Source organism: Sinocyclocheilus rhinocerous, unplaced genomic scaffold (genome assembly GCF_001515625.1).
Source record: "Sinocyclocheilus rhinocerous isolate Xijiao unplaced genomic scaffold, SAMN03320098_v1.1 scaffold225, whole genome shotgun sequence".
Classification (NCBI taxonomy): Eukaryota; Metazoa; Chordata; class Actinopteri; order Cypriniformes; family Cyprinidae; genus Sinocyclocheilus; species Sinocyclocheilus rhinocerous.
This window is the reverse complement of record NW_015630532.1, coordinates 1,927,281-1,953,054: the sequence shown is the minus strand read 5'-3', so window position 1 is coordinate 1,953,054 and position 25,774 is coordinate 1,927,281. Positions and strand designations below refer to the sequence as shown.

The 25,774-nt window shown below is 40.1% G+C and overlaps 1 protein-coding gene across 1 annotated transcript in view; it reads right to left on the bottom strand.

The window, feature by feature from the left end:
- LOC107740484 (uncharacterized) overlaps window positions 1-24,448 on the bottom strand; it is a 59,830-nt gene extending 35,382 nt beyond the window's left edge. The window contains exons 1-6 of the mRNA XM_016552941.1: window positions 24,285-24,448; window positions 11,452-11,649; window positions 5,969-9,257; window positions 1,753-1,929; window positions 1,548-1,671; window positions 612-705 (exon numbers count right to left, since the gene is read on the bottom strand). Of these exons, the coding sequence (XP_016408427.1) occupies window positions 612-705; window positions 1,548-1,671; window positions 1,753-1,929; window positions 5,969-9,257; window positions 11,452-11,649; window positions 24,285-24,287 (3,885 nt within the window). The 5' untranslated portion in view covers window positions 24,288-24,448. The remainder of the gene's footprint in view (window positions 1-611; window positions 706-1,547; window positions 1,672-1,752; window positions 1,930-5,968; window positions 9,258-11,451; window positions 11,650-24,284) is intronic.
- Between the last annotated feature and the right edge of the window lie 1,326 nt (window positions 24,449-25,774).

Here is a 25,774-nt window from a genome sequence, read left to right as displayed (position 1 = left end):
ATATGATGTTTGTGTTCTCTACTGCCACCCTGGCCAGGCTACACTTGTAAAAGATTAGCCTTTATTTAAGCAGAGATTATATCTAAATTAACCAACAACTGACAAGCAAGAATCCAGGCTCTTCATGCCATAAGTTGATGTATTCTGTAAAATAAGCAATCCCAGATGAGGAAAGGAAAACCAAACCCAACTCCCTCTCTCTCTTACTCTCGTGCGAGTATGTCCTATTGTGTAATTGTTTCTAAATGCAACTATTTATTTCCACAGCTGGTAAATCACAGTTAATATTTATGATGTGCTGTTTTTATTTGCCTTTTTTAGCCAAAAATGACTGATTCTGTCGATGGAAACGTTTCTCAAATCTTTGCTTTAGTTTAGTAAGCTGTCTTCTGAATTCCTGAGTAGCAGATGTCTGGTTGAAGTTAAATATCAGGATTCAAGGCATGTTTGCATTCCATTTTGTTTTGAAGCAAGTATGGGAAAAGAAACGCCTTGAGGATGTGAACGGTATGTGATAGTTCTCTGTGTGTAGGATTCTCTGGAGGTCACGAACGAATGGTAGACTATATATGTGTGCATTATCACAAATCATACTGTCAGGGTGTTTTTACCTGGAGGATGTTGAAGGATTTAAAGAGGGCGGGGACAGGAGAACACCTGCGGGCATCCACCAAGACAGTCAGTCCCAAAGCACTAACTTCCTTTCTGTGTGACAAATTAAGGTCACATGTTTTATGAAGAATGGGTAAATAAATCACACATACAATTGTTACTCTAAATACAAAAACTGCACAGGTTGATAAAAGTAGAAAGTACGTTGTCTAATACATTGCAGAGAAAACACCTACACTACTGGGACAGGAGAACACCTGCGGGCATCCACCAAGACAGTCAGTCCCAAAGCACTAACTTCCTTTCTGTGTGACAAATTAAGGTCACATGTTTTATGAAGAATGGGTAAATAAATCACACATACAATTGTGTTACTCTAAATACAAAAACTGCACAGGTTGATAAAAGTAGAAAGTATGTTGTCTAATACATTGCAGAGAAAACACCTACACTACTGATGTGAGACTAAAAGTCTGGGGTCAGTAAGATTTGATATTTTTTTTTATTCAATAAGGATGCATTAGGTTGATTAAAAGTGCCAGTAAAAAATAAGTATTTTTATGCCAGCAAAAGATTTCTATTTCAAATAAATGCTGCTCTTTTGACATTTCTATTCATCAAAGAATCCTAAAAATGTATCATGAGCTCCACAAAAACATTAAGGGGTTTTCAAAATTGATAATAATAAGAAATGTTTCTTGAGCACCAAATTAGCATATTAGAATAAAGTATCATGTGACACAGAAGACTAGAGCAATGGCTGCTGATGACGATTCAGCTATGCCATCACAAGAATAAATTACATTTTACTATTAGAAAAATGACAATTAGAAAAGTAATTCTGCTGTAATATTTCACAACATTATTGTTTTTACTGTACTACAAACTTTTGAATGGCAGTGTGCGCCTTGATTTGTAGTAGAAATGTAGTTTACCTGAGTGTACTGAAGAAGTAGACCATGATCCGCATCAGCTCTCCACTATTGCAGTTCGGATTCAACCAGATAGTGTTTCTCATTGTCACTGTCACAAGGGCATGGCCTGATTTATCTCTTGTTCCTAAAATTTATTTTAAAAGATGAGCCTTTGGATCAAATTGATGGAAGGACCACATTAATAGCATTAAAAGAAGATCCTCACCCGGCAGGCAGAGCACTCCAGAGCTCAGGACATCAGGATTGATGTCATAAGCCTCACTCTGGACAGGCTGGGTCTTCTGGGAGATGGGAGGCAGTGGTGGAGGAACTGCTGAGGGGTCTTCACTTTGGGTTTTAGCAGACAGGTGGGAAACAATGCTGTCTACTTCCTGACTGGATGCTGGAATATTAATTAAAAAAAAGGTCATTTCAACACAAACAACACACTTAAAATGTAAACACAGAAACCCTTCGCAAGTCAGTTTAAAATGTTGACTATAGTCAATCTACTATCTGTTTTATCATTGTAGACAATAATATATCACTCAAGTCTTTAGTAAGCCTACATATATATTGATTTGATCAATGTGAGTTAGTCTTTACTGCAATGTTTGATTGCTCAGCAACAAAAATGGATTTAACTGAGACTGAAGATATACAGCACAGCTTATAAATGGCTGACTGATAACTATATTTGGCTGTAAACTTTTAAAAAAAAAGCTAAATCTCTGGGACATGAAACACAAAGCTATTCAGACTCTGAAAACACTGAGGTCTTTTCACATGACAGATCTCTTTACAAAGCTAGTAGACCCACATTCTCTAAATCCTCTATTAACAAACAGCAACGCAGAGACGGTTGAATGGAGTGTGAGCATTTGCCCAATCTGTACCATCATGCAACTCAGCCTTCAAATCACACAAACACAAACATACTAGCTAATTTTAAGCATTCCAGGTATCATCCTGTGCATCGACCCATAGGGCGGCTTGGATCTCTGCCCCATATACCTGACAGCACGATAGGACTCAGAGATAAATAGAGATCAGCTTCTGACAGTCATAAAACTAAAGTTTTGCTTCGCTACACTGCCACGCACTGCTGCTGCTGTGCAGAAAATAGATACTGAGATCAAAAACAGATGAGATGGAGTCCTGGGAATTCCAGGAGTCGTAAAACAGCTTGCACAAAGACAAGGAAAACAAGTATAAATTGCTCTGAAGCATAATCTGGCTGAGATTGCTATATTTCAGAAGGGATTTGAGCTGGAACAGCTGAAGTGAGCTTCTGAGGAAGGAAATCTAAACATAATGGAATGTACTTCTTCAGTTAAGTAAAAGCTACAATAAATTTGACAAATAAGGAAAAAAATCCACTTTTTACCCCCACTTTCTCTTTGTCTTCTTGTCTATCCAACATCCTCCTCGCCAGAGAATGCTCACATTGAGGAAGTCGAGCGTATGAGGCCCCTGAGGAGCTAAGTGCTGCCCTAGACAGGGCAGAGCAGAGAGGGTCTTGGCTTCACACTCTCTCACCACTGTCTGGAGTTCAGTCTGGCCATGGGCCATGTCCTCAGCCTTTATTCTTCATGCATTTCTTTTCTTTCTGATGTGGCTATGGACACTGAATAGGGACAACTCTAAAAGATGCTATTTATACTGAATATATTTCCATACAGCAGACACATTCATTATTTTTTTATTGTAATAGAATGACTGCAATTACATGCTGCCCAATGAATGTGTGGACATGTGTCTGTTGTAAAGATCACACATCAGTTAATGCATGGTCTGGACAAGAAGTCACAAATCAAACATTGCTCACTTTGGGAAGTTTTATGGATATTATTCATGCTATCTAGTTCTTTAGTCAGTTTGTAAACGTATGTGTGTGTGTGCGTGTGTGTGTGTGCGCATGTTCCATCTGCCCAGCTCATCAGCACTCTCTTTTACAGACTGGATTCTCATTAAAGTCTGTAGTGCTTTTCAAGAGGTTTTATAGATCTTAGAGAAGCATTGTCCAAAGATAATTTTACTATCAGAACTAAAAATACACAAGCTAAATTCACAGCAAACTGCCGACACTGAATATTAAAAGTTAACTTTTCAATTTCTAGTGAATCCTATTCACTTGAAACAGTGGATTAAAAGAAATAACACCTGAAATCCTCTGAAAAATTGATGCACGATGAAAAGAATAAATGAAAAAATAGTAGATAAGCGTTCTTCTTTGTGTGTATAGACACACCGCTGTACTAAAACTGAAAAAATGTTTAGGGTTTGTGAACCACCCACTAAGAGAGAAAGAATCAGATCTATCATAGTCAAACTACCACAACAAACACACCATCATTTCTTCTTTCTGCTGTTCTTGTCTTCAAAGCAGTGTAACCCCCACCCGTTCTCCATTATTTAAACACTCCATCTATAACCCTCAAACACACACACTTAAACATCCCCCTCCGCTTACCCCCTGCAGTTTCAGAGGTCCCACAGCAGGGATTGTGTTCAGGCCCACCCACCTCACCTCATCTCATATATCTTTCTTCACACCTGTAGCACACCTGAGCCAGGTGAGCACATCCTGGCAACCAAATCCTCTGGATGAAGAGGAAGAGGAGGTGGGACACTTACAGCAACCTGTGCAGAAACTCACAATGTGGAGGAGCTATGGTGCCCTGGACATGACATACTGGAGAAAAAATAATGATGTGGCCATGTATTAAGAATTCACTCCCACAACTTGTTAATTTGTTGTACTACTTAAATAATACAATTTAATATATTGTGGGAACTAATTAGTACAACATAGCCTTGCTTTACTTAAAGTCCCCATGAAATCAAAATTAAAGTTTTTTGGGTGTTAGTATCAATATGTTAGTCTTAAGGTTATCTATAAGGACAGGGAACGATTCAAACAGTGTAAATATGCTTTACATTGAGGAAAAAAAGATGAAGCCGCGGCTGAAATCGGTCACTTGTCCACAGAATTAGTATTTTCTGTGCAGTGAATGGCACGTAGTGCACTATATAGGGGACAGGGAACGATTCAAACAGTTTAAATATGCTTTCGATTGAGGAAAAAAAGAAGTCTGGTTTCGCGCTGTGTCACGCTAACCATCGCACCGCACACACACTCTGCTCCGGTCCAGAGACACGACAGCACGGAGCGGATCACATGCGCGAGTCGGCTGCAGACCACAAAATGTATCGGAGCTATTTGAATTCTACACAGAATGCTATATTTTATAGCAATATGGATGAGATTGTGGCTGGCATACCCTGTCAAATGCGGCTTTACGGAGCTCAGTGGCTCTGAACGGCTCTAGCCCAAGCTGTGATATAAACGAACGCTATTGACTATTTTAAAAAGGGGCGGGGCTGCTTGATATGTCCCGCCCTGTCTTCATGTTTCAGTTAAAATGACGTCAACACAGAGTAACGCTGCGTGTTTCTAAGCATTTCAGGGGACCTTTAAAATGAGGAACAAAAGAATAAGTCGTGGGAACAAACTTGCTATTTGTGAAAGGGGCATCATAAAAAGCAGATAAAATGCAAAAGCAGCTCCTGATCACACAAAAACACTCTGCTCAACAAATGTCTAAAAATAGCTTAATCTAAACAAACTCAGGATGATTGGGTTACTAAAGTACACAAAGCAGAAATCCTGCACATGACCCAGGCTTCTCTTCAGCTGTTTCCTTTAGCAGTTCAGATGTGAAACGGCGTCTATCTTGGATGGTGTTCAGTGGAATTAATGTGTGTCTAAATTTGAAAACAAACTGTCTAGAGGCCAGAATATGACCTGCTACGAAGCCAGTCCTTGTAAAGCGCCCAGTCTAAGTAAAACCAGAGCCTCCCACGCTTTTCTTTCAGCCTAAAGAGAAAAGGAGCTCTATCAGGCCATAGCACGGGCCATTTGAGAGCCATTTCTAACTTGTCAGAGGCCTGAATGTCGAAACGCCGAAGCTAGTCTGCTAATCTAGAGTAAATATACTAGGTGGACACGACAATGGATAAATGATGAAAAAAATGACTCATAGTGAACAACTGCTGCAAACCACAGAGACGCTTTGGGAATTCAAACACAATTCATGCGTGAAACACCATTAAATGAGCTAAAAGTGAATAAAAGTGGGGATTATAATGATCAACATTAAAATATACTGATCAAATGTGAGGAAGAAGATAAAGCTGTGAAAGCAGGTTATGAATGGAGTGGATAAATAAAAAGAGAAGGAAGAGAAGCAGGTCCTTCTTCATCAGCAGAGGAAGTCTTTAGATGCATCTGAAGCAGATGCAAGCTTCGATGCATCTGTTAAGATGAAGAAACAGGGATGGAGGTAAAAGGGGAAATGGAGGGAAAAGAGTGGGAGGAGAAAAAAGCATGTGGATAAAGTAAAGGTGAGCGGGATGGACTTGGGTAAAGATGACTCTACCTTGCTCTTCCTGCTGATGGTAACGGGTCTCCATGTCTGCTTGTTGCTGATGCCCTGCTGGAGAGCCATTCACAGAGGAAGTAACCTCATCCTCTTGCCTCTCCTCATTTTCCCCCTTTCTCTCCTCCTCCTCCTTTGTATTTTGCCCTTCTCCTTTGGTGGTAGGTGTGTCCTGAGTGTGCATGTGTCCATTTGTGTTGGGAACATCTGCGTCTGGATCAAGGACTTGATTGCATGCTGACTGGACTCTATTTTCAGAATAGCTGGTCACTATGGCCTCTTGCTCACTCACAGTAATGCCCTCGGTCTCCTCTTCCTCCACCCCTTTCTCTTCAACATCGGTTTGTTTCTTCTCATCTGTTCCTACAGAGGAGCTGCCCTCCTCCTGAACTTGAACGTTGGAATCAGACTTGGGTGTGGCATCTACCAGACCTGTTTGAGCAGTCTCAACTTCCTCTGCCTTACAAACTGCTACTGTATCATTCTCTGTCTTGCTTTCTGTCACTCCAATGCTTTTCTTTTCTACCGTTTCTTCCTCCTTACAAGATAAATTTCCCGCTACTTCTCTTTCTGCATGTGCTTCTTTTGTCTGGAGTTTCCCCTCAGTCTCGTTGTTTCTGTCCTCGTGGGACTCTGTCCTCACCTGACCCTGTGAAATGAGCGTAACCAGATCCTCCTCAGGCACCGTGGTGACAGAGGCAAAAGCTACCTGTTTGCTTTGCGGAGCAGCCGAAAGAGGCCCACTTTCTTCCTCTGCACTCAAACTATAATCACCATCAGATTCATTCTTGTCATGGCTACTGTTACTAAATGCTTGATGGTCTTCTTTTGTGGCAGAAAGATCATGCACTTGCTCAGGTGGTGTTTGGATGTGTTTGTGTATCTGACATGGGCTGTGCTCTGCTTGCTCAGTCTGTTTGTGTACGCTGACAGTTAGAGGCTCAGAAACCAACACTTTGCAATTCTGCAAATCACAACAGCCTTCCAGGCCATGATCACCTCGGAGCTGCTCAGATTCAGATACGACTTCTGCTTCTGCAGCAGGATCAAACACAACAAGTTCAATTTTAGCCGGAGAAACTTGTTCTGAGTTTTCCCTCTCTAAAGTACCAGATAACATTTCATTCTCTGGTTGTGATATACTAGTTACTTCGCTGTCTTGTTGCTCCACGTGAACTGTTTTGCTGTCTGTTTGTGATGTACTTAGTGGCATGCTGTACAGATGTGATGCAATGAGTGGTTTGCTTTCTGGTAAAGATATACTAACTAGTACACATTCTAGTTGTGATGTGTGGAATAGTTGGTTATCTGGTTGTGATGTGCTGACTAGACTGTTGTCTAGCTGAGATGTGCTGACTGGTTTGATGTCTGGGTGTGATGTCTTGATTGGCTCGATGTCTAGTTGTGATGTGTTGACTGGTTTGCTCTCTGGTTGTGATGTGCTGACTAGTTTGTTGTCTAATTGAGATGTGCTCACTGGTTTAACGTCCGTTTGTGATGTCTCGATTGGCTCATTGTCTAGTTCTAATGTGTTAACTGGTTTGCTGTCTAGTTGAGATAAACTTTCTTTTTTGTTGTCTAGTTCAGATGTGCTAACTAGTTTGCTGTCTAGTTGAGATATGCTTACTAGTTTATGGTCTGGTTGTGAAGTCTTGACTGTCTCACTGACTAGCTGTGATGTGCTGACTGGATTACTGTCTGGTTGTGAAGTGTTGACTAGTTTGCTGTCAAGTTGAGTAATGTTTAGTGGTTTAAGGTCTGGTTGAGATATGCTTACTGGTTCAACGTCTGGTTGTGAAGTCTTGACTAGCTCATTGACTAGCTGTGACATGCTGTCTGATTGTGATGTGCTAGCTAGACTGTTGTCTAGCTGACCTATGCTTACTGGTTCAACGTCTGGATCCGATGTCTTGACTGGCTCATTATCTAGTTGTGATGTGCTCACTAGATGGTAGTCTAGATGAGATGTGTTTTCAGGATTAACGTCTGGCTGTGATGTCCTGAATGGCTCACTGACTAGTTGTGCTGTGCCGACTGGTTTGCTGTCAAGTTCTGATGTGCTGACTAGTTCGTTGTCTTGCTGAGATGTGCTTACTGGTTTAACATCTGATTGTGGTGTCTTCACTGGCTCGTTGACTAGTTGTGACATGTTGACTGGTTTACTGTCTGGTTGTAATGAGCTGACTAGATTGCTGTCTAGTTGTGATGTGTTGACTGGTTCACAGTCTGTTTGTGATATGTTACGTGTTGACGTATCAGAAAGTGGAGCAGTATCACAGTCAGAGTTTTGAGACACAAACTCTCTCTCAGACTCATGCTCAGACACACTGTCACAGGAGGCTGTACCTGCAGCACAGGTGCCCTCAGACCCATCCACCTGCTGTAGTTGACGCTCTGCCTCTGCAGGAGCAGTGGGGGTTAAAATCACAGGCTGGTAGGTATCACTCAGGTTTTTCTCAATCAGCATGGCGCAAACCATGCTCTGTGAGCATGCGCCATTCTTCAAAAGACTCTGCTCTGGTTTGGCTTTAGGCTGAGTAGAAGCCGCAGTCTGTGGTTTATGTAGATTTCTGTAGTTCATGCTAATGGCTTGAGTGAGAGAGCCCTTCTGTGGGGAAAAGCGTGGTAAGGAGATATCAGCTAGCTCCACATACTCTCCCTCCGAATCCTCTGCCGTGCTGCTAGAGCTCTGTCCACTGCTATCTTTACTGATCTCACTGAGAGCAGGGAGGAGCTTAACCCCCTTGCTCTGACAACCCATCTCCCCCGATTGGTCCGTGGAAGTGTCAATAAAAATCCTACATTGTATGTCCTCAGGGTTGTCTTCTTGATCTACGTCCAAGTCCCTTTCCTCTCTGTTGGCAACTTCCTTGGCCACCCCTCTACTTTCAGCTTCTTCTGTAATTTTGGGGGGTCTGCTGATAAACTCCGGGTGAACAATATCCTCCCACGGTACCCTAAAAATATCATTATCCGCTGATAAAAGACAGTGTTCCAGAGCGGCTTTTCTGACCACACTCCTCTCCCGGTTGATGGAGTCCAGCCAATCCATGGTGAATAGAGAGGTGTATGCTAGCTCTGGCACATCCAGCTCCTCCACATGCTGCCTGCTAGCTGCCAGACACTTCACCGTGATGCGTGGGGTGCTTTTGGGCAATGGCGTCACCTGTAAGTAGAAGTCACTGGGCCGTAACACACGCCAGTCCAAAGATGAGAGCTGAATTATGACCTTCTCATGGACACAGAGCGGCCAGCCCTCATGACGAAACAGGAAACCACAGTATGGGAACTGCAGAGAAAAGAGAGAGGGAATAATCAGTAAGGCCATCAATAATTGTTAATTTAACTGTTGATAAATTACATAGAAAGACTTGCTGGACACATTTTAGTTATCTTAAAAAATACATTCCAAATTTTAATATACTGCTATTAAAAAAAATCTAGCAAAGCAGAGTTAGAGGCAGGGTTCTGTCAATGGGTCATCTAGCTAAACTATTATATTTGGCACATATATTTTTCAGGCCTTTAAAACATGAAGATAAGACATGGTGGCTATTTATGTTTTCTATGTTTCCCATTCTAAGTGAACAAAGTGATATATGATAACAGGCTTGTCTCTCATGGGAAACTACTGGTAACAACCAATTGCCACAGTTGACTTTGGCTTGCTCAATGGGGATTTTAAGGAAAAATATGTATTGCAAAAAGTAGAATATAGGCCTATGCAATAAAATGAATGCAACATTCTGCCACATTTACCACGACATATACCATGGCATTTTATTAACGCAGCACAGGGAATAATAAAGATAAGATCACAGGGACTTAAAGTGGACAGGGATTTTGAGAGATTCTTTCTTGCTGAATCTGGATGCTTCTAGATGATTCAATGAGACAGTTTGCACAATAAGCCCCTTTATTGTAACTCAATTTCAGAGAGAGAGCGAGCCCTGTACTCACTCTGTACCCTGTTTCATTCATTTGAATGAATTCTGCTTGCAAAGTTTACTACAACGGAAGTGTACTGGGACACTAAAGAATTAGAAATAGCCTTGGAGTCCAGAAACAACTGCATAATTCAGTGGGTTTCTTCCTATATGCCTTGACAGTCATGTCACAGACTGTAATACTGACCCTCTCTGTGTAACTTGATGCAAACGTGCTTTCGGATATCTCTGCGATGAAATGAATTTTCTGACTACGGTAGGCTGAAAATGACCCGTTTCCTTTGAAAGGCAGAGGGAGGAAGGAGGGTTGGGTGTCCTTGTGCCGAAGGTAAGGGGGGTGAAAGGGCTTTTTATTCACAGACCTCTCATTTTAAGCTTCTGTTTCCCATTATTATATCCTCATTCACCTTGAAGCTGCAGCCCCCACCATGGAGGAAGATACCTGGAGATACTCCACTGACCCCAGGTGCAGCGAGCAGCCACTGTTCCCACAGGGTTCACAAGAGCATAAATGCACACTGACACACACACACACATGCAAACACAAACTACAAAAACTGAGACCATAAAAGGGGGTATAAATAAAACGGTAGGGGTCCTATTAAAGGACTTTTTTCAGGTGCACACTGGAACCATTCAAGCTGTCCCCTGGCACTGGCTTTCAACTCATGAAACATCACAGATATTCCTTAGAGTGAGTGTGCAGAGTAGGGATGATGGGTATTTTTCTTTTTTTTACTTTAATTTTCCCTTTTTTCCAAACAAATGCAGAAGAAAATGAAGCCCGGCTTTTGTTATTTCCAGATCCCCATCTATCCATCATTTCCTGTCCTCTCCTTGTCACTTGGAATCAAGTATGCTGTGCGTGTAGCATATGGGGGCATCACAAAGAAAACTGTAACTGAGGGACCAGCAGCTGAAGCCGAGTGTAAAGAACATGTGTGTGTAGACAGCTGTGTAGAGCATGTGAGTGTGTGTATCTATACTGATCTGGCTGGGAAAGATCCCAGCGCTCTGCAGCGTTGATAGGACTTCTGGGGGCTTCTTCTCAAATAACCAAAACAAGAAGCACTAGCACAAACATTCAGGCCAACAGGCTTGCCGTGCCTTTTGTTTTAACATGCACATGTGTGTGTTCTGGGTACACCCTCATGATGACTAATGATGAGTGGGGGCTCAGCTAACAAAACATGACAGACAGAATAGGACATGAAAAAACACAACCGGAGGCCGAAAGAGAAATCATGAACACAATAAGGTTGTAAATGTTACACTAAGATAAATGACAAAATGAGTTAAGCAATGAGTAAGAGAATTGAAAAGAATGAAAGGGAAATGTGTCACACATGTATCCTGTTGAATACAAGTGAATGCATGTCTATGAATTTTATCAGGCTAGATTTGGGGTTTGCATTAGTTTAGATTTATTAATTTCTTCACTTTTTATTTCTGATATAATAAAAACATAACAGATATAAGAAATAATAATGAATAAATGAACAAATAAATAAATAAAAAGAGAACTTTGATACTCACGCATGCATCCTGTTGAATGCTCTGTAGGATGTGTTTAGCGGGCACCAGGAAGTCAATGATGTAGCGTAGTCCGTCTCCACGGTATTTCGTCTCAACCACGTCTAACACCTGGCATAGCACGGTGGCCGCAGTGGCTTCAAACGGAGGGTAGAGTGCGGAGAGCGTGCTCTGAATGCAGTTGTCCAGAGATTCAGAATCCTGTAGAATAGAATAGAATAGAATAGCTTTTTATTGTCATTGTACAGCGAAATTTTTTTGCTCTCACACTGAAGTGCACACATACATACAAGAATTTACATAGAAGTACATTTAACAAAATGCAAACAATGATACAGAAAATATAAACAGTGCAATGTAAACAGGTGTGCAGTAGACAGTGCACATGTAAACAGTTATATATACTAAATGTGCAAAATAGGTATAGTGCAAATGTATTAGATATGTACAGTAGTGAGTGAAATATTAATAAATCAAGAGAATTCAGGAATAAATATATAAATATAAGAACAGGGTATTGCACAGGTACACCAGTAGCTGTATGAGTAGTAAGTGTATAGTCCTTAGTATTCCACAACCTTTGAAGCTTGTGATTAAGTGACATGTCTTTTTTTAATTGGAGTTCAGTTATGTAGAGAAATATACAAATAATCAGAGGAAGAAAAAAACTTTCTTTACAACTATATCTCAACAATATTGACATAAATACAACAAAATTTTTTGTTTCTAATTCGAACAATGAGAATTCAAGATGACCTCAGTTAGGCTATGGATCATCCTACATCCTATGAAATGCCATGTACTGCCCATCAAATTAGTAATATGGTATTAAGTCCAACACAGGCACACAGATAGACACACTCTCAGGAAGTGAATCACCCAAGCCTGGCCTTGTCTGTCAAAACCTAGACCAAGCTTTTCTTCTACCATGTCCACACGTGTCCTGAAAGCAGCTGATCAGTGTCCCTGGTGGTCTCCATCATAAGCCTTCCCATCTGAGAAGTTTAGAGAAGAACAGCGACTCGTGGTGAAACCTGACTCTTGAAGCCAGTGCAGGGAGCAACCAATACGCTGCTAAAAATAACAGCTGAATTTTAAGAAATAGGCCTCTAGTCTAACTTTACTGTGTCTATTTGCTCTTTGCTCATAAGCATGATCTTCTTCTCTGTCATTCACAATTTTGTTGTTGAGCTTGTAGTTTAGTCAGTGACTGGTTAATGTCCATTAAAAATTAAATTAATTGAGCTTATCGACTGACAGCTGATTAATCAATATCAGCATAAATGCAAGCATTAATCATGCAAGGAGATGGTAAAAAATGTCTGTACAGTCCATACAACTTTTGTACTGCATGTCATATCACATCTGCAACACAAACATGCATCACTGGCTTTCTTGAATAAATGAAGCGGGCTCAACGTAATCAATGTTGGAGTGTTTCTTTGTAAATAAAGATTACGTTCACTGCAAATACTATAATTGTATCTCATCAGTCTCCCACTATCATCTCAACCAACAATCATGTCAGTACTCGCCAGGCTAGCATGCAGGTAAATTCACCTGAAATCTCAGTGTGGCCGTATGTTATGCATTGGATTCTCATTGGGTATTATTAACTGGAATATTTCACAATCCACAATGTTACGTTGAAGAAAAGGTAATTAAGAGACAATGAATTAAGTGACAGTAAAGACATTTATAACTCTCACCATGTGGGCCCATCTCAACTACCTCTATTGTTCTCTTTATAACACATAACTGTGTTATTGAATTATTTCCTTTATTACTCATTTCCAGTAGATTATCAATAAACTCATTGATCTTACTGACTGAATGTCACCCAAACCACACAACTGCCCTGAAAGAAACTCTACGCAACTAACATCCTCATGACGCATTACTTACAGTACCACTTAGGGCCTCACAAAACTACTGGGGTTACTAAAGCTCAAAAGTACAGTCTAGCATATCCAGTGACTGAGGCATGTCAGGCAGGAGAGATGGATGAGACATTCAGGCACCACTTTAGAGACCCCTCTCTGTGTGATCACCTATATGTGCACACGTGTAGATAGTAATCTGGGGTAAGACCGTACCGATACAAGATAAGGGAACCATAGCAAAACCAGAGTTAATGTGAAGATGTTTATGTTGAGAGTAAGAAAGATAAAGAACGTGGGAATAAACAAACTGAAAAACAACATGACACAGCTGTGAACTAAGCAGACACACAGGTGCACTGTGGATAAATATTGTAATTCTACTAGCATTAAACAGAAGATGAGAGATTAAAGATGTCATGTGACTACACTTTATGATTAAAGTCAAAAGCTGGTTAGTAGAAGCACCACATCTTACAATCTAACTGCTGCTTCTGTTCGGGTTTGTCTACAGTTTGCATAATTAGCATATAAAAACAATAAAAGTATATGGCAGTTGTTCTCAAACAACCAGGGGGGCTTTGTCAAACTTCCAGGTGTGGCCTAATAATAACAATAAGTCTTCATAAGTCTTTAAAGGGGTCATATGATGCTTTTTTAAAGATCATTCTTTTGTGTATTTGGTGTAACAGAATATGTTGACATGCTTTAATGTTCAGAAAACACATTTTTCAAATACTGTACATTATTGTAGGTCCTATATGCCCCGCCTCTCTCAAACGCTTCGTTTTCTACTTTGCCACTTCAGAGATCTTATCTATGCACAATCAGCTTGTAACACTCCAAAGAGAAAGGAAAACTTGAAATCGCATCATATGACCCCTTTAATAATATAATAATATTCAAATTGTTTAAGTGACAATATCTTAAATGAAAATTATATTTAAAGAAGACTAAAAATAAAGATGTACATCAATGAAAAGCATATTTTTCATATCAATCATATTTTTTTGTTTGTTTTATTACAACAGAAATATCAGAGGAACATATCAGCTCAGACATTAGGACCTTCGATTTTGTCCTGGACAATGCCTGGAAGCCAAAATGGTTGAGAATCACTGCTCTGTGGTATGTCCCCATTTATATAGCCAAGTAAATGTCTTCATTTCCAACGACCATGCTGTGCCATACTGTTATCAGCGCTGTAACTCAGTCAGCCTGGGAACTGAGATCCCCCACACACATTTCAACCATCTGAAATAACACAAAGAGGATGAAAGTGTGATCATTCTTTGACTTCTCATCTCGAAGCTCAAATCTGCACGAGTGTTTTATGCTGGTTTCATACACTGATCCATATCTGGAGCTATAAGAACACACATTGGTCTATCTAGTCAGGTTTCTCCAGCTCTGAAAACATTCTTAAAGGGGTCATAGGATGCCCATTTTCCACAAGTTGATATGATTCTTTAGGGTCTTAATGAAAAGTCTGTAACATAGTTTGGTTAAAATTTCTCAATGGTAGTGTAAAAAACAGCTCTTTTCAGAGGTCAATCAAACTATCGTGGGAGGGGCCTGTTTTTGTGACGTCACACAGACAGGCATCTGAGATCGGCTTGATTTGAGAAAGGGGTAAAGATTTGAGCAGATAAAAAAAAAACACTCTGTGGATTTTTATCATTTTAGGGTGGTTGTGAACACACTTTTCAGTTCAAACAACTTGTAAAAGTGCATGTAGCATCATATGACCCCTTTAAATACTGTGGCATTGATGCATTAGATTCATTAGAAGAACAAACTCCATTTGACCAACTCATTTTACATTACACAAATCTAAATTCCAGAATATGTGTTGTTTGAAGTGAAAGTTCAACTGATGTTTACCAGGTCTAAACATCATCTGCATGCCTGAATGTTCTTCATCGACATCAGTCATTTCAGATATATGAGCCACTTCTTGTACAGAATACATTCTAACAGCCCTCTTCAAGAGTAAATGAATTCCAGGTTGAGGGATCTTCATTGGTTTTTGATGTATGTTCAGATTCAGCTAAACTCTTATATATAAAGATTCTTTATTGGCATCAACATTTCAGTTGTTTTCAATTGCACAAAATGTTCTTTAGATTATTAAAATGTTCTTCACACTAAGAAAAAAATATTATTTTAATGGGAAGAAACCAGTAGTTCTGAAAAACCAAGGAGTTCTAAACTTATTATGTTCATTGTTATTTGAGAATTTGAGATGAGTGGAAGTCTTTTTTTTTTTTTTTTTACAGTTTGGCAGCAGGACAGCCTTCAAAAGCAAGAGACAGAGGGCTTTTCCTCTCAAACAGTTCCGACCGAGGTGCCAAGAAGTCATCAATCAAAAAGCAGGGTCTGGAGCTTGGGGAAAAGCTCTTGAGGCCCACAAAATACTGCAGCCTCTCTCTGCTGAATAATGTATAACATCATTAGGATCCCCATTTAAACCCGAACAGTAACACACACACCACCCAACATCGTGAGCAATCGCAATATCATTTTTTCAAGAGCCGTCACTCTAGTTAAACTCATGCGAACAGTGGCACGGCCTGACAGAAAGATGTTGATTAGAGGAGGCTGTGTTCATGTACTCGTCATGACTAATGCTCATTTATGAGTCTGACATTGCCTGTAGTGTGTTGACTAAGGAAGGAAGGGGAATCAATGTAGACTTCCTGTCTCAAACTGTGTAAAAGCAAACATTTCCAAGAGAAAGTCAAATATTCCACATTCCTTCTCCATTTGACCTTTTAAAGGTAAGAAACAGCAGCTTAGGCTTTTCCTCTGTGAGCTGAATGGGAGACCCTAAGAAGGGCCCATTCTGAGAGAGGAGAGGGATTTACTGTTAGTCTGCAGCAGACGGCTTAATTTTCTCCAGATCTGAATGGCCACACAAGCCGCTCATTCCTCTCCCCTTTTTTATCACTCATCTTGGTCTTTTCTCTCAGGCATTAGTGAGACAAGTTGGTGAGATTTGGGTCTACAATGGTATCATTCTGCAGAGCTCCGTAGTCATGCCTACAGGATAAACACTGTGCCTCATAAGCTTGTGTGAGTGCGCTGTACCACACTTTGTCAGGCAGATATTCTGTGGTTTTCTGAGTGTTTGTGGTTGGACTTGTTCTTCATTACACTGAGAATCTGACAGAAAGTCTTTTAGCATTTTCTGCAGTGATTCTGGGACAAAACGGTCTTAATTCAGTGGAATAGTTTGGGGTCAGTACGACTTTTTTTAAATCAATATTTTTATTCAGCAATGATGCATTACATTTTTGAACTTTCTATTAATTAACGATACCTGAAAAAAAGTATCACCGTTTCCACAAGAACATTAAGCAGCACAACTATTGTCAACTTTGACAATAATAAGAAATGGTTAGGACAGTATCAAATCTTGGCATACATGCTGAATTGAACCATTTCCCAGAATGTGACAAACCATCTAATGGTGGCTGTCTGTGTCTAGGGAAGTTATTAGGAGGAGTGTTATTTATGGCATGGGCTCTTTTCACTAATGATAATCATGACATGAGAGTGCCCGCATATGGCTTTGTTAAATCACGACTGTCCCCTTTTAAGACGGCAGCTTGGCCTTTGGCTGCACAATATTAGATTACTTACAGCATCTCTATGGGTCACACTCTTACTGGTGAATAATCAAATCAATTGCATCTGTCCCGAGGGAACAGTGAATCCCTCTTTTGACTGTTTAAGCCTTACAGAACAACATTTTAAGGAAATGAAAGCACAAAAATGTTTGAAAAGTAGTAATGTGGAACACAATCTAGGTTTACATGTGCAGTTGTAATCGAGCTACAATGGGTTTTTGCATAGTTGAGCAGCAGCCTTCTTCCGTCTATTCAAGTATAGGAAAAAATGTGTAACTGAATATTTGAAGGATTGCAATTAAACTTTTTAAAAGTGCATTTAAACCTACATACTGTGCTTGTGTACAATAATGAGGTACTGCATAGCGTAGTGGTTGGATAGATGATAAGAATGTGAGATGTTCAGACTTGTTCTTAAAAACTGCCATCTGACGAAGAAGGACAAGATGGAATAACGTAACTAGAGAGATAATATAATCCATTAAAAATGTCGGCCAATTTGAATGAGTTGGATAAAAGCGACCTTGTTCTTTCAAGTGCATTTGTGTCAAACTGCAGCTGAGCTCTAACAGATGTGCAAGGTAATAAGAGACATGTTCAACTATGTGTACACACACTAAAACACACACACCGACTCTGAGAGACAACGTATGGCAGGGCAAAGCACTGGGGACCTGACCTTTCACCCCAGCACAAGTGACAGAATGAACCAGCTGTCCATTAGAGCAACACAGTGAAAGAGAAAAGAGGGACAGAGAGAGAAAGAGATGAGAGGTACCAAAAAGAAAGAACAAATATTTCCATTTCCAGTGTTTGTCCTGTCCCAGCTGATCAGGTGACCAGGCTATTGTGCATGAGGGTGGCACAGAGGTTTAGAGGGTGGAAACTTTGGCAGGGCACAATGTGATGGTGGTACGTCATTGGGGAATTATGAACACAAAAGCGAAGTATAAACCTCTCTCTTTCTCTCCTCCCAACCCCCAATATAGACATTTTCCTACTCCGTTATCAGCAGGCTGATAAGAATAAGGTTCCGGACAAGGGAACATTTAGCTAGCATCTACTGACTTCCTGAAGAGGTGAAGCAGCTGTTGCCCTATGACACCTCCCAGTCACCACATCAAATGACTGTCCAATGCTGCTGAACTCACTCACAGATCACTGATGAGGTCAGATCTACCTGGAACACCTTCCAGTGCTCAAATATAGCTCACTGCAAGAAAAACACATTCAGGAAATATCTATCAACTGGCTAACTACAGAATTGGTACCTAGTTAGACATTTTTCCAATAAAACGGATCCCCAGAGAGACAATTTTGCTTAAGAGAACAGGAAAGGATTTTAGAGAGCAGGCCTAAATATGGAACTATGCTCAACTCTAGCCGTCAGCAACATTTCATTTATGATTGTGTAGACAGGGTTAAGATTCTGGCATGAAACTACTGCTTGTTTATAAAAGATCTGCATTAAAGCGATAGATACTATCATGTTGCTGTATGACTGACTTTCTTACATGGAACACAAAAGTCTGTGGTCTGAACAACTTTGAGTGTTATTTTTTGAGTGAATTACGACTTTAAATTTGAGTTATGAAACACCAGAGAAGTTACAAAAAATCTGAGAAAAAATGGTGCCGTGCTAAAACCGAGCTCATCACATTCCCGGGGTGAGTGAGGCAGAAAATGAGAGCTGTCTAACATTCCACATGGAATCAAACCTGATGCTCACACAAGTCATAACTGTTCAAACAGCCCTCAAAGAGATCAACAAACCCTCCCCATGTGCATGTTTTTTTACAATCATTTACTGTGGTAAGTTCCCAGTGACAAGAAATTTGCTGGTCCAAATGAAAAATTAAATGCTGTGCCAATCAGAACAGATCTAATGTTTATTATATAAAGTCGTATGATGCTGGACCAATGATGGTTTGCTGTGGGTGGAGCTACTCAGCTCATTTCTGCAGAAACAAACCAAGTAATCGACAAAAAGTTACATCTGGTCAGGACATGGTCAAATCAGAACGGGAAAACTGCTTGAGAACAGATATATAAGTATTGAAAAACAGCAGTGTAGAGTATCAAATCAGAGTTCTCTGAATGCTTGAAGAGTGGCAGTCTTCAGACGGCCCACATGCTGACCCAGAGGCGTCAGGCCAGCGCTCTGATTCACACTGCCACTGCGCTGGCGTCAAGCTGTAAACAGTGTGCCTGAAGCCAAGACTCATAAGAGGCTCCATCCATATACAGCTGTCTACTCAAAACAATCAAATGTGCATCATTAGCACCATTTGGGGCCCACAGTCATTCTTTATGGCTTTGTGGAGTATGACCAATTGATGTGTGTGTGTGTCTTACCTTGCTAACACATCCAGCAGTTAATAAAAACAGAGAACTGATCATCTGACGATCTTGCCCAATTTTGCAGTCAAATCACAAAACTTGATCCAACAGGTTAGGATGGGATGGTTAACTATATTCTACAACACTGAGAATTTTGAAGAAATCAGTATGCTACTGCACAGTACTTCGGGGTGATAACATGTTTTAAGGACATTTACTATGGCAATACTACGGTGTTCTTTGAAGAACCTTGGTATACAAAATTGACACTGCTTAAATCCAATGAGTAGGCAATACAACAGAGGGACTTTAGGATAAAAACATGACTGAGTGGCAGTTACTAAACTATACATGTTCATATGAATGAAATGCATACAAATACCAGACTTACAGGGCCGGCCCTGTAACAGCTTAGCTTCTTAGCTTAAAGTGTCTCCTCAAAATAAACCCCATTTAATTTTAATCAGTCTATCCCTGAAATCCAAACCTGTAGATGGGACTCCATCTAAACTCACTGGCACATAATCAGTCAAATACACAACTCAAAATCCAGAGTCCTTGGGTCTTTGGGGTTAATCTCCAGAACGGTGTACAACTTCAGAGCGGCTGCATTGAGATCAAAGCCTATTCATGAGCTAAACACAAAAAACGTTGACTTTTGGCCCTCTGCCACTGATGGATTGAGTCCTCGTCTCTTCTATTGTGAAGCAAGACTCCATTGGCTGAGAGCTGGATTGTGTGGCGACACTGTCTGGGGCTGAACTCAGCAGGATGTGACAGTGTAAGGTCATGTGGAAGGGGTTACATAAATTTTTTTGGGGGGGTCCCAATGTTTGACTTTGGCACAAGCAATGGGCACCAACTGTGAAGATAAACACAATTTAGAAGATCACATGACAACATAGTACAGCCATTCTAGGACATTCAGTTACCCTTTACACATCCTATAAATTTAGACTTCAAGCGAACCTAGAAGTGTGCTTCTAGGGGCAATTATATTTAACAAATTTCTGTGCAAGCTAACAGGTGAGTGTGAATAATATGAGCAAGTTTCAGTTTGAACTTGCGGTCTGACAGATTTTTTTCAGTGTTATCACAGTGATTATGGACACAACTCTTCTGGCTTCTGCTAAAATAGGTCTCGGGGTGAAAAGTACAGTGGGAATTCACCTAAACATGAGTGTTTACATGTTGTCACTAAAATGTGCGCACATGTTTATATTTATGGTCCTCCTTTTCGTCCTTTCCTCTACAAATGAACCATTCATTTCCTCCTGAATTGGTCCACACAGAATGGTTTTCTTTCCTGCCTAGTGTGTTGGGATTACCATGTTAAAGAAGAGAGACCCAAAGGGTGTGACAGCATTCTTGAAGCAGCAAGAGCCACCCAAACAAGATCCATAACAGTACACTGATTCATGCGGTTATATTCAGTTTGAGAGATCTGTTATCTGCTTTGTCAACTCTTTTGAAAGCCTGATTTATTTATATTAAAAAGATGTATTATAAAGCGATAGTTCACTCAAAAAAAAAAATCTCAAACCTGTATAACTTCTGTTGAAAAACAACAACAACTGTTTTGCCCATACTATTTTATTTTGAAAAGGAAAAAAACAATTCTCCTTACTGTCAGTCAACCCCTTTGACTTTCACTGTATGGAGAAAAAAATCTATTTTATTGCAGAGAATTAGAAAATGCATACAGGTGGAACATCAGTCGTGTTTTTCACATTATGGTCTGACTACTTATAGTGAGACTATATCTACGCAGCTAACATTGATGACAATTTACTAAAGGATGAAGACAGTCTGTGCTCAGATTGTAACTTTAGCGTGTGAGGTAATGAAATGGCATGAAAATGACTGATGATTAGCATCAATGCCTCAAAGGAAACAAGTCAAAGCTTGATCCCATACATTATAGTTTGGTTGCTAGTGTACACAGGAGGAAACAGTAAAATCCCTTAGCATTGAATAGTCCTCTCTCGCTACTCCACATGTCTTGAGTTGTGTCTGTATGTAACGGTTGTCCCAAAGATGACCAGTGCACCGTGATTTACAGGCATGTAGGACAAAACTAACCCTAAAGTTCTTTAGTCAACATCCCTTAACTCTGCCTGAATCCCATTATATCACAATGACATTTAAAAATGCTTCCCTTTTACTCAGACATTTGTTAACATTCACACTAAAAACTATTTAAAACCAAGCAGACTATCTTAAACGTGCTGGATGATCTATCTTTGTACATATCACTACATCAGAGTGCTCTAGCTGCATAACAAACATGTGGTCTTGCAGGGTCAAATTTTAGAACCTGTAAAGCACATATGAAAGTTAATTGGTTAGTCCAAGCAGACCATAATCCCCATGTGACCTGTTCCACCAAATAGCATTTGCAGTATTGAGGACTATCCAGCCAAACATTAGCAGGGTTTGGTATGGACCTGACTATAACCAAATGTCACAATCTGAGTGCTGAATTAACATGACATTTTGTTTTTTTTAGTAGTGGGAATGATGGGAACAGTGGTTTTCTGTCCATATCTAGAATAACAGACAGAAAGGAACAGAAAGGAGCAAGAGCGAGAAAGAGAGTGCTGTGATCATGTTTTATACTCTGTATTGAACAGGTCTGATCAGGAGAAGCATCGCGAGCATTCCTCTACCTCAGCAATATGAAGAGCAGCCATGAGATCAGCCTTGCTGTTATCACTCTCTCTCTCACACACATACACACAAATCAAAGTTTGGTGTCTGTAAGATTTTTTTATTATTTTTATTTCATTAAGCAAGAACACATTACACTGATCAAAATTTACAGTAAAGACATTTATAATGTTACAAAAGATTTCTAATAGCCTAAATGTTGTTCTTCTGAAGTATTCCTAAAGAAGTGTTATTATCTTTTCCAAAAAATTAAGTAAATAAAGTATTGATAATCACAATAAATGTTTCTTGACCAACAAATCAGCGTATTAGAATGATTTCTGAAGGCCGATGTGACACTGAAGACTGGAGTAATGACTACTGAATGACTGTTGTTTTGAATTATAGTAATAATTCACAATATTACATATTTTACTGTATTTTCCATCATATAAATGCAACCGTAGTGTGCCTAAATGTTTTATATATAAAAATAATTTCATGCCAACCCCAAACATTTGTATAGTATATAGAATAGTAGTGGAATGTGTGTGTGTGTGTTCCAAAAGGGGTGTATTGTCATATTTATTTTACTTCTTCAGGTTGCCCTAAAGGTAAGTATACTCTCAGACACACATATCAGACAAATCTGCCCACTAGCAAAATGTAGCCTCACATTTACAAACAGATGCCTACACATTAAATATCATAGACAAGGTGTTTGTTATTACTGTTGAGACCCCTATAGTTATAAAAACCATGCAGCAGCCTTTCTCATGAAGCCTCCTGAAGAACAGAGTGGTGAAATTCTTCAGTCAAGAGTCATGATCTTAGAAGCATGCGGTGTTACTCTGAAGGGTTAAAGTTTAACACATCAGAGCAGGCTCAAGAACAGCCCTCTACCTGACAACAGATACAGACAAACCTCAGACCTCTCTGAAGCATCTGAGTAAACCTGCTCTTCAAACACAACTACTAGATAACCCAGTGACCCTTGGACAAATGTCTCTACAGCGAGATGGGTCGAATTGAATCGCCTCACCACCAAGTCGCCCAGAGACACAAAAAAGGACACAATAAATGGACCTAATTTAAGCCTCCGACATCTTGACAAGCAGTGGTGGGCTTGAATGAATGAGCGGGAGGCTATTTTGCTTTTAAACGCATTTGTTTCCAGTTACCTCTACAGCTATTGTGAGCTACAGATCACTGAGCCAGAGCTGCAGTGTTTCCTGAAAAACTGAACCATATGCAGCTTGGCCGGTTTGGGGGATTGGATGTTTAGACTGACTTTGTAAATTGTACCCGGCTCACTCAATTACAAGGACAGAGCGATTGCTCACAGGACAAGCCCAGCAGCACTCTTAGAGACGATACACTCCAGGTCAGAGGAAGTTCCTCGTAAAGTGTAAGAACAACGAATGTTTGTGGTTCAATCAGCAGATGTAGCACAGCGCAACCTGCTCGGAGCATAATTGTGGTTTGGAGTGAAGAATGAGCACATGAGTGTACTAATGACAACGTACTTCTACTCCAAACACTTAATTTTGCCCCTCTTTCCGCCCCCCGTTCTTTCCTTCTGGGCTCATTTTCAATATCAACCCGGCAAACCCAAACACATAAGATGAGGCTAAATTGAGTCCACACATGTCAGTGTTTTCAAACTCGATGAAGATGAAGAAAATATGGTTTCAGATAAAACATATCGCCTTCTTTCTTCACCTTCAAGGCAGCAGTCACATTTAAAAGCGAATGAAAGGCCAAGAGTGTTGTACATACACTTTCCTTCCTCTCTGCATGGTTGACCACTTTATAGGCTTGCTGAGATGTAAAGGAGACGAGTGTAATGCAGAGAGCAGCTGGCGTGACAGGCCTGAGCACACACACACACACACATTTGGAAGACACCGATAGTCATGAAGAGAGGTCACACACAGACACAGTCAAACCGGCTCTATGAAACCTACAGAAAAACAGCAGCACGCAGTCAGCTCTCAGTGGAGTGTATTCATGCTGAATCCACAGTTTCACTCCCCTCGGCTGCTTTACCTGCGTCAAGGACAGTACAGACTACCAACACACACTCTGAGCACTTATTCATTAAAAACACACACTGTCACGTATAACAAGGATAACCAGCACACTGCATCACCACAAAGGTGTTCCCCTATAGCTAAAGTGTATGCTCACACTGTTGACACAGTCAATCAGCAGCAGCACAGTAAAAGTCAGTAAAAACAGCAACAGTACCCCCTGTCTCCCACCCCTCCCCCATCTCAACCCCCGTAAGGTAAAGCCATTAGCACCTCTAAACTCCAGAGTTGTCTGTACTCACCATACTGTAGGCTGATTGTCCTTCCCTTCATTAGATTCATTTTCCAGCGAGTCCAGTGGCGTCCCATGCCACGGTTGAGTGTGTGTGTGCGTGCATGTGTGCTGAGTGGGCAAGTTTGTGTGTGTGTTGCTCACTAACCCTTCCAAACTGCAGGTCTCCGACACACTGACATACTCCCCACACACTGCAGCAGCTCACGAGGTAGAGACCGCCCACTCACTCCCTGCCCCTCCCCTCTCACACTGCCTGCCCGTCTGTCTGTCACTCTTCTGACCACACCCACACTCAAAGACCCTCCCAATCACACTCTACATTAGCTGCTGGAGCAAAGCAGACACAAGGGGAAAATAGTGTCAACATGAATATGCAAACTACTAGGGATGTAACGATTCACTCAACTCACGATTCGATTCGATTCACGATTTTGATTTCACGGTTCGATTCGATTCACGATTGTTTTTTAACAATGAGATTTAAGACAAATTATAAATTAAATGTGTCCTTTTATTATTGCTTGGACAAAATGCTGCACATTTATTTGTGAAGTTGAAATATAACACTATAATAATATACTAATATAGCACTTGCATATTATTGCTCTTTTGTTGGTTTTGATTGCTTCTATTGTCCTCATTTGTAAGTCGCTTTGGATAAAAGTGTCTGCTAAATGACAAAATTTAAATATAATGTAAATGTAAAATAACAAAACTACATTGAAATTGTAAAACAAGCCCCAAATGAGCTGAATGAGCCGCAGATTCACTCTCTGCCAGCAGATGGCGCTTAAAGCGTTTCATTGGTTTCCGCTGTAAACAAAGCAGCGCTGCACTTATGAACTTTAATATGCATTATACAGAGGCAAGAGGAAACGAAAATAATACCATCTAAACTTTTCTAAAGACAGTAAGTTCCCCTCAGACATGGATTCTTATAAACTCCTACACCTAAATGAATCGCGATTGGTTTAGCATCTCAACCGATTTGAATCGTCACATATTTAAATCGATTTCCAACCGGCTCGCAGTTAATCGTTACATCCCTACAAACTACATATTAAATATGCAGCGTATTACAATCAAAAGAAAGTATTTTTAAGGCATAGTTTACTCAAAAATATATATTTATTGGGCACCAAAACTTTCTTCAAAATATCTTCTGTAATGCTTCACAAATGAAAATGTCATACAGGTTTGAAAAGCCATGAGGGTGAGTAAATCATTAATTTCCATTTTTGGGTACAGTATCCCATTGAAATTATGTTTTCACACAATCGCACATCAAATTCTGATCAGCTAAAATCATCCAACCAGTGTTGGTAATGTTACCTAAAACTGTTAAAACTTTCCAGTAACTGAAATAAACTAAAAAAAATGAATAAATAAAAAATGAATGCTGCCTTGGCAACTAATGGAAATAAGTTTACTGTTTTTAAGTACTGAATTAATTAACATTGAAAAAAAAATTAAAGCTAAATAGACAAAAAAAAGAGA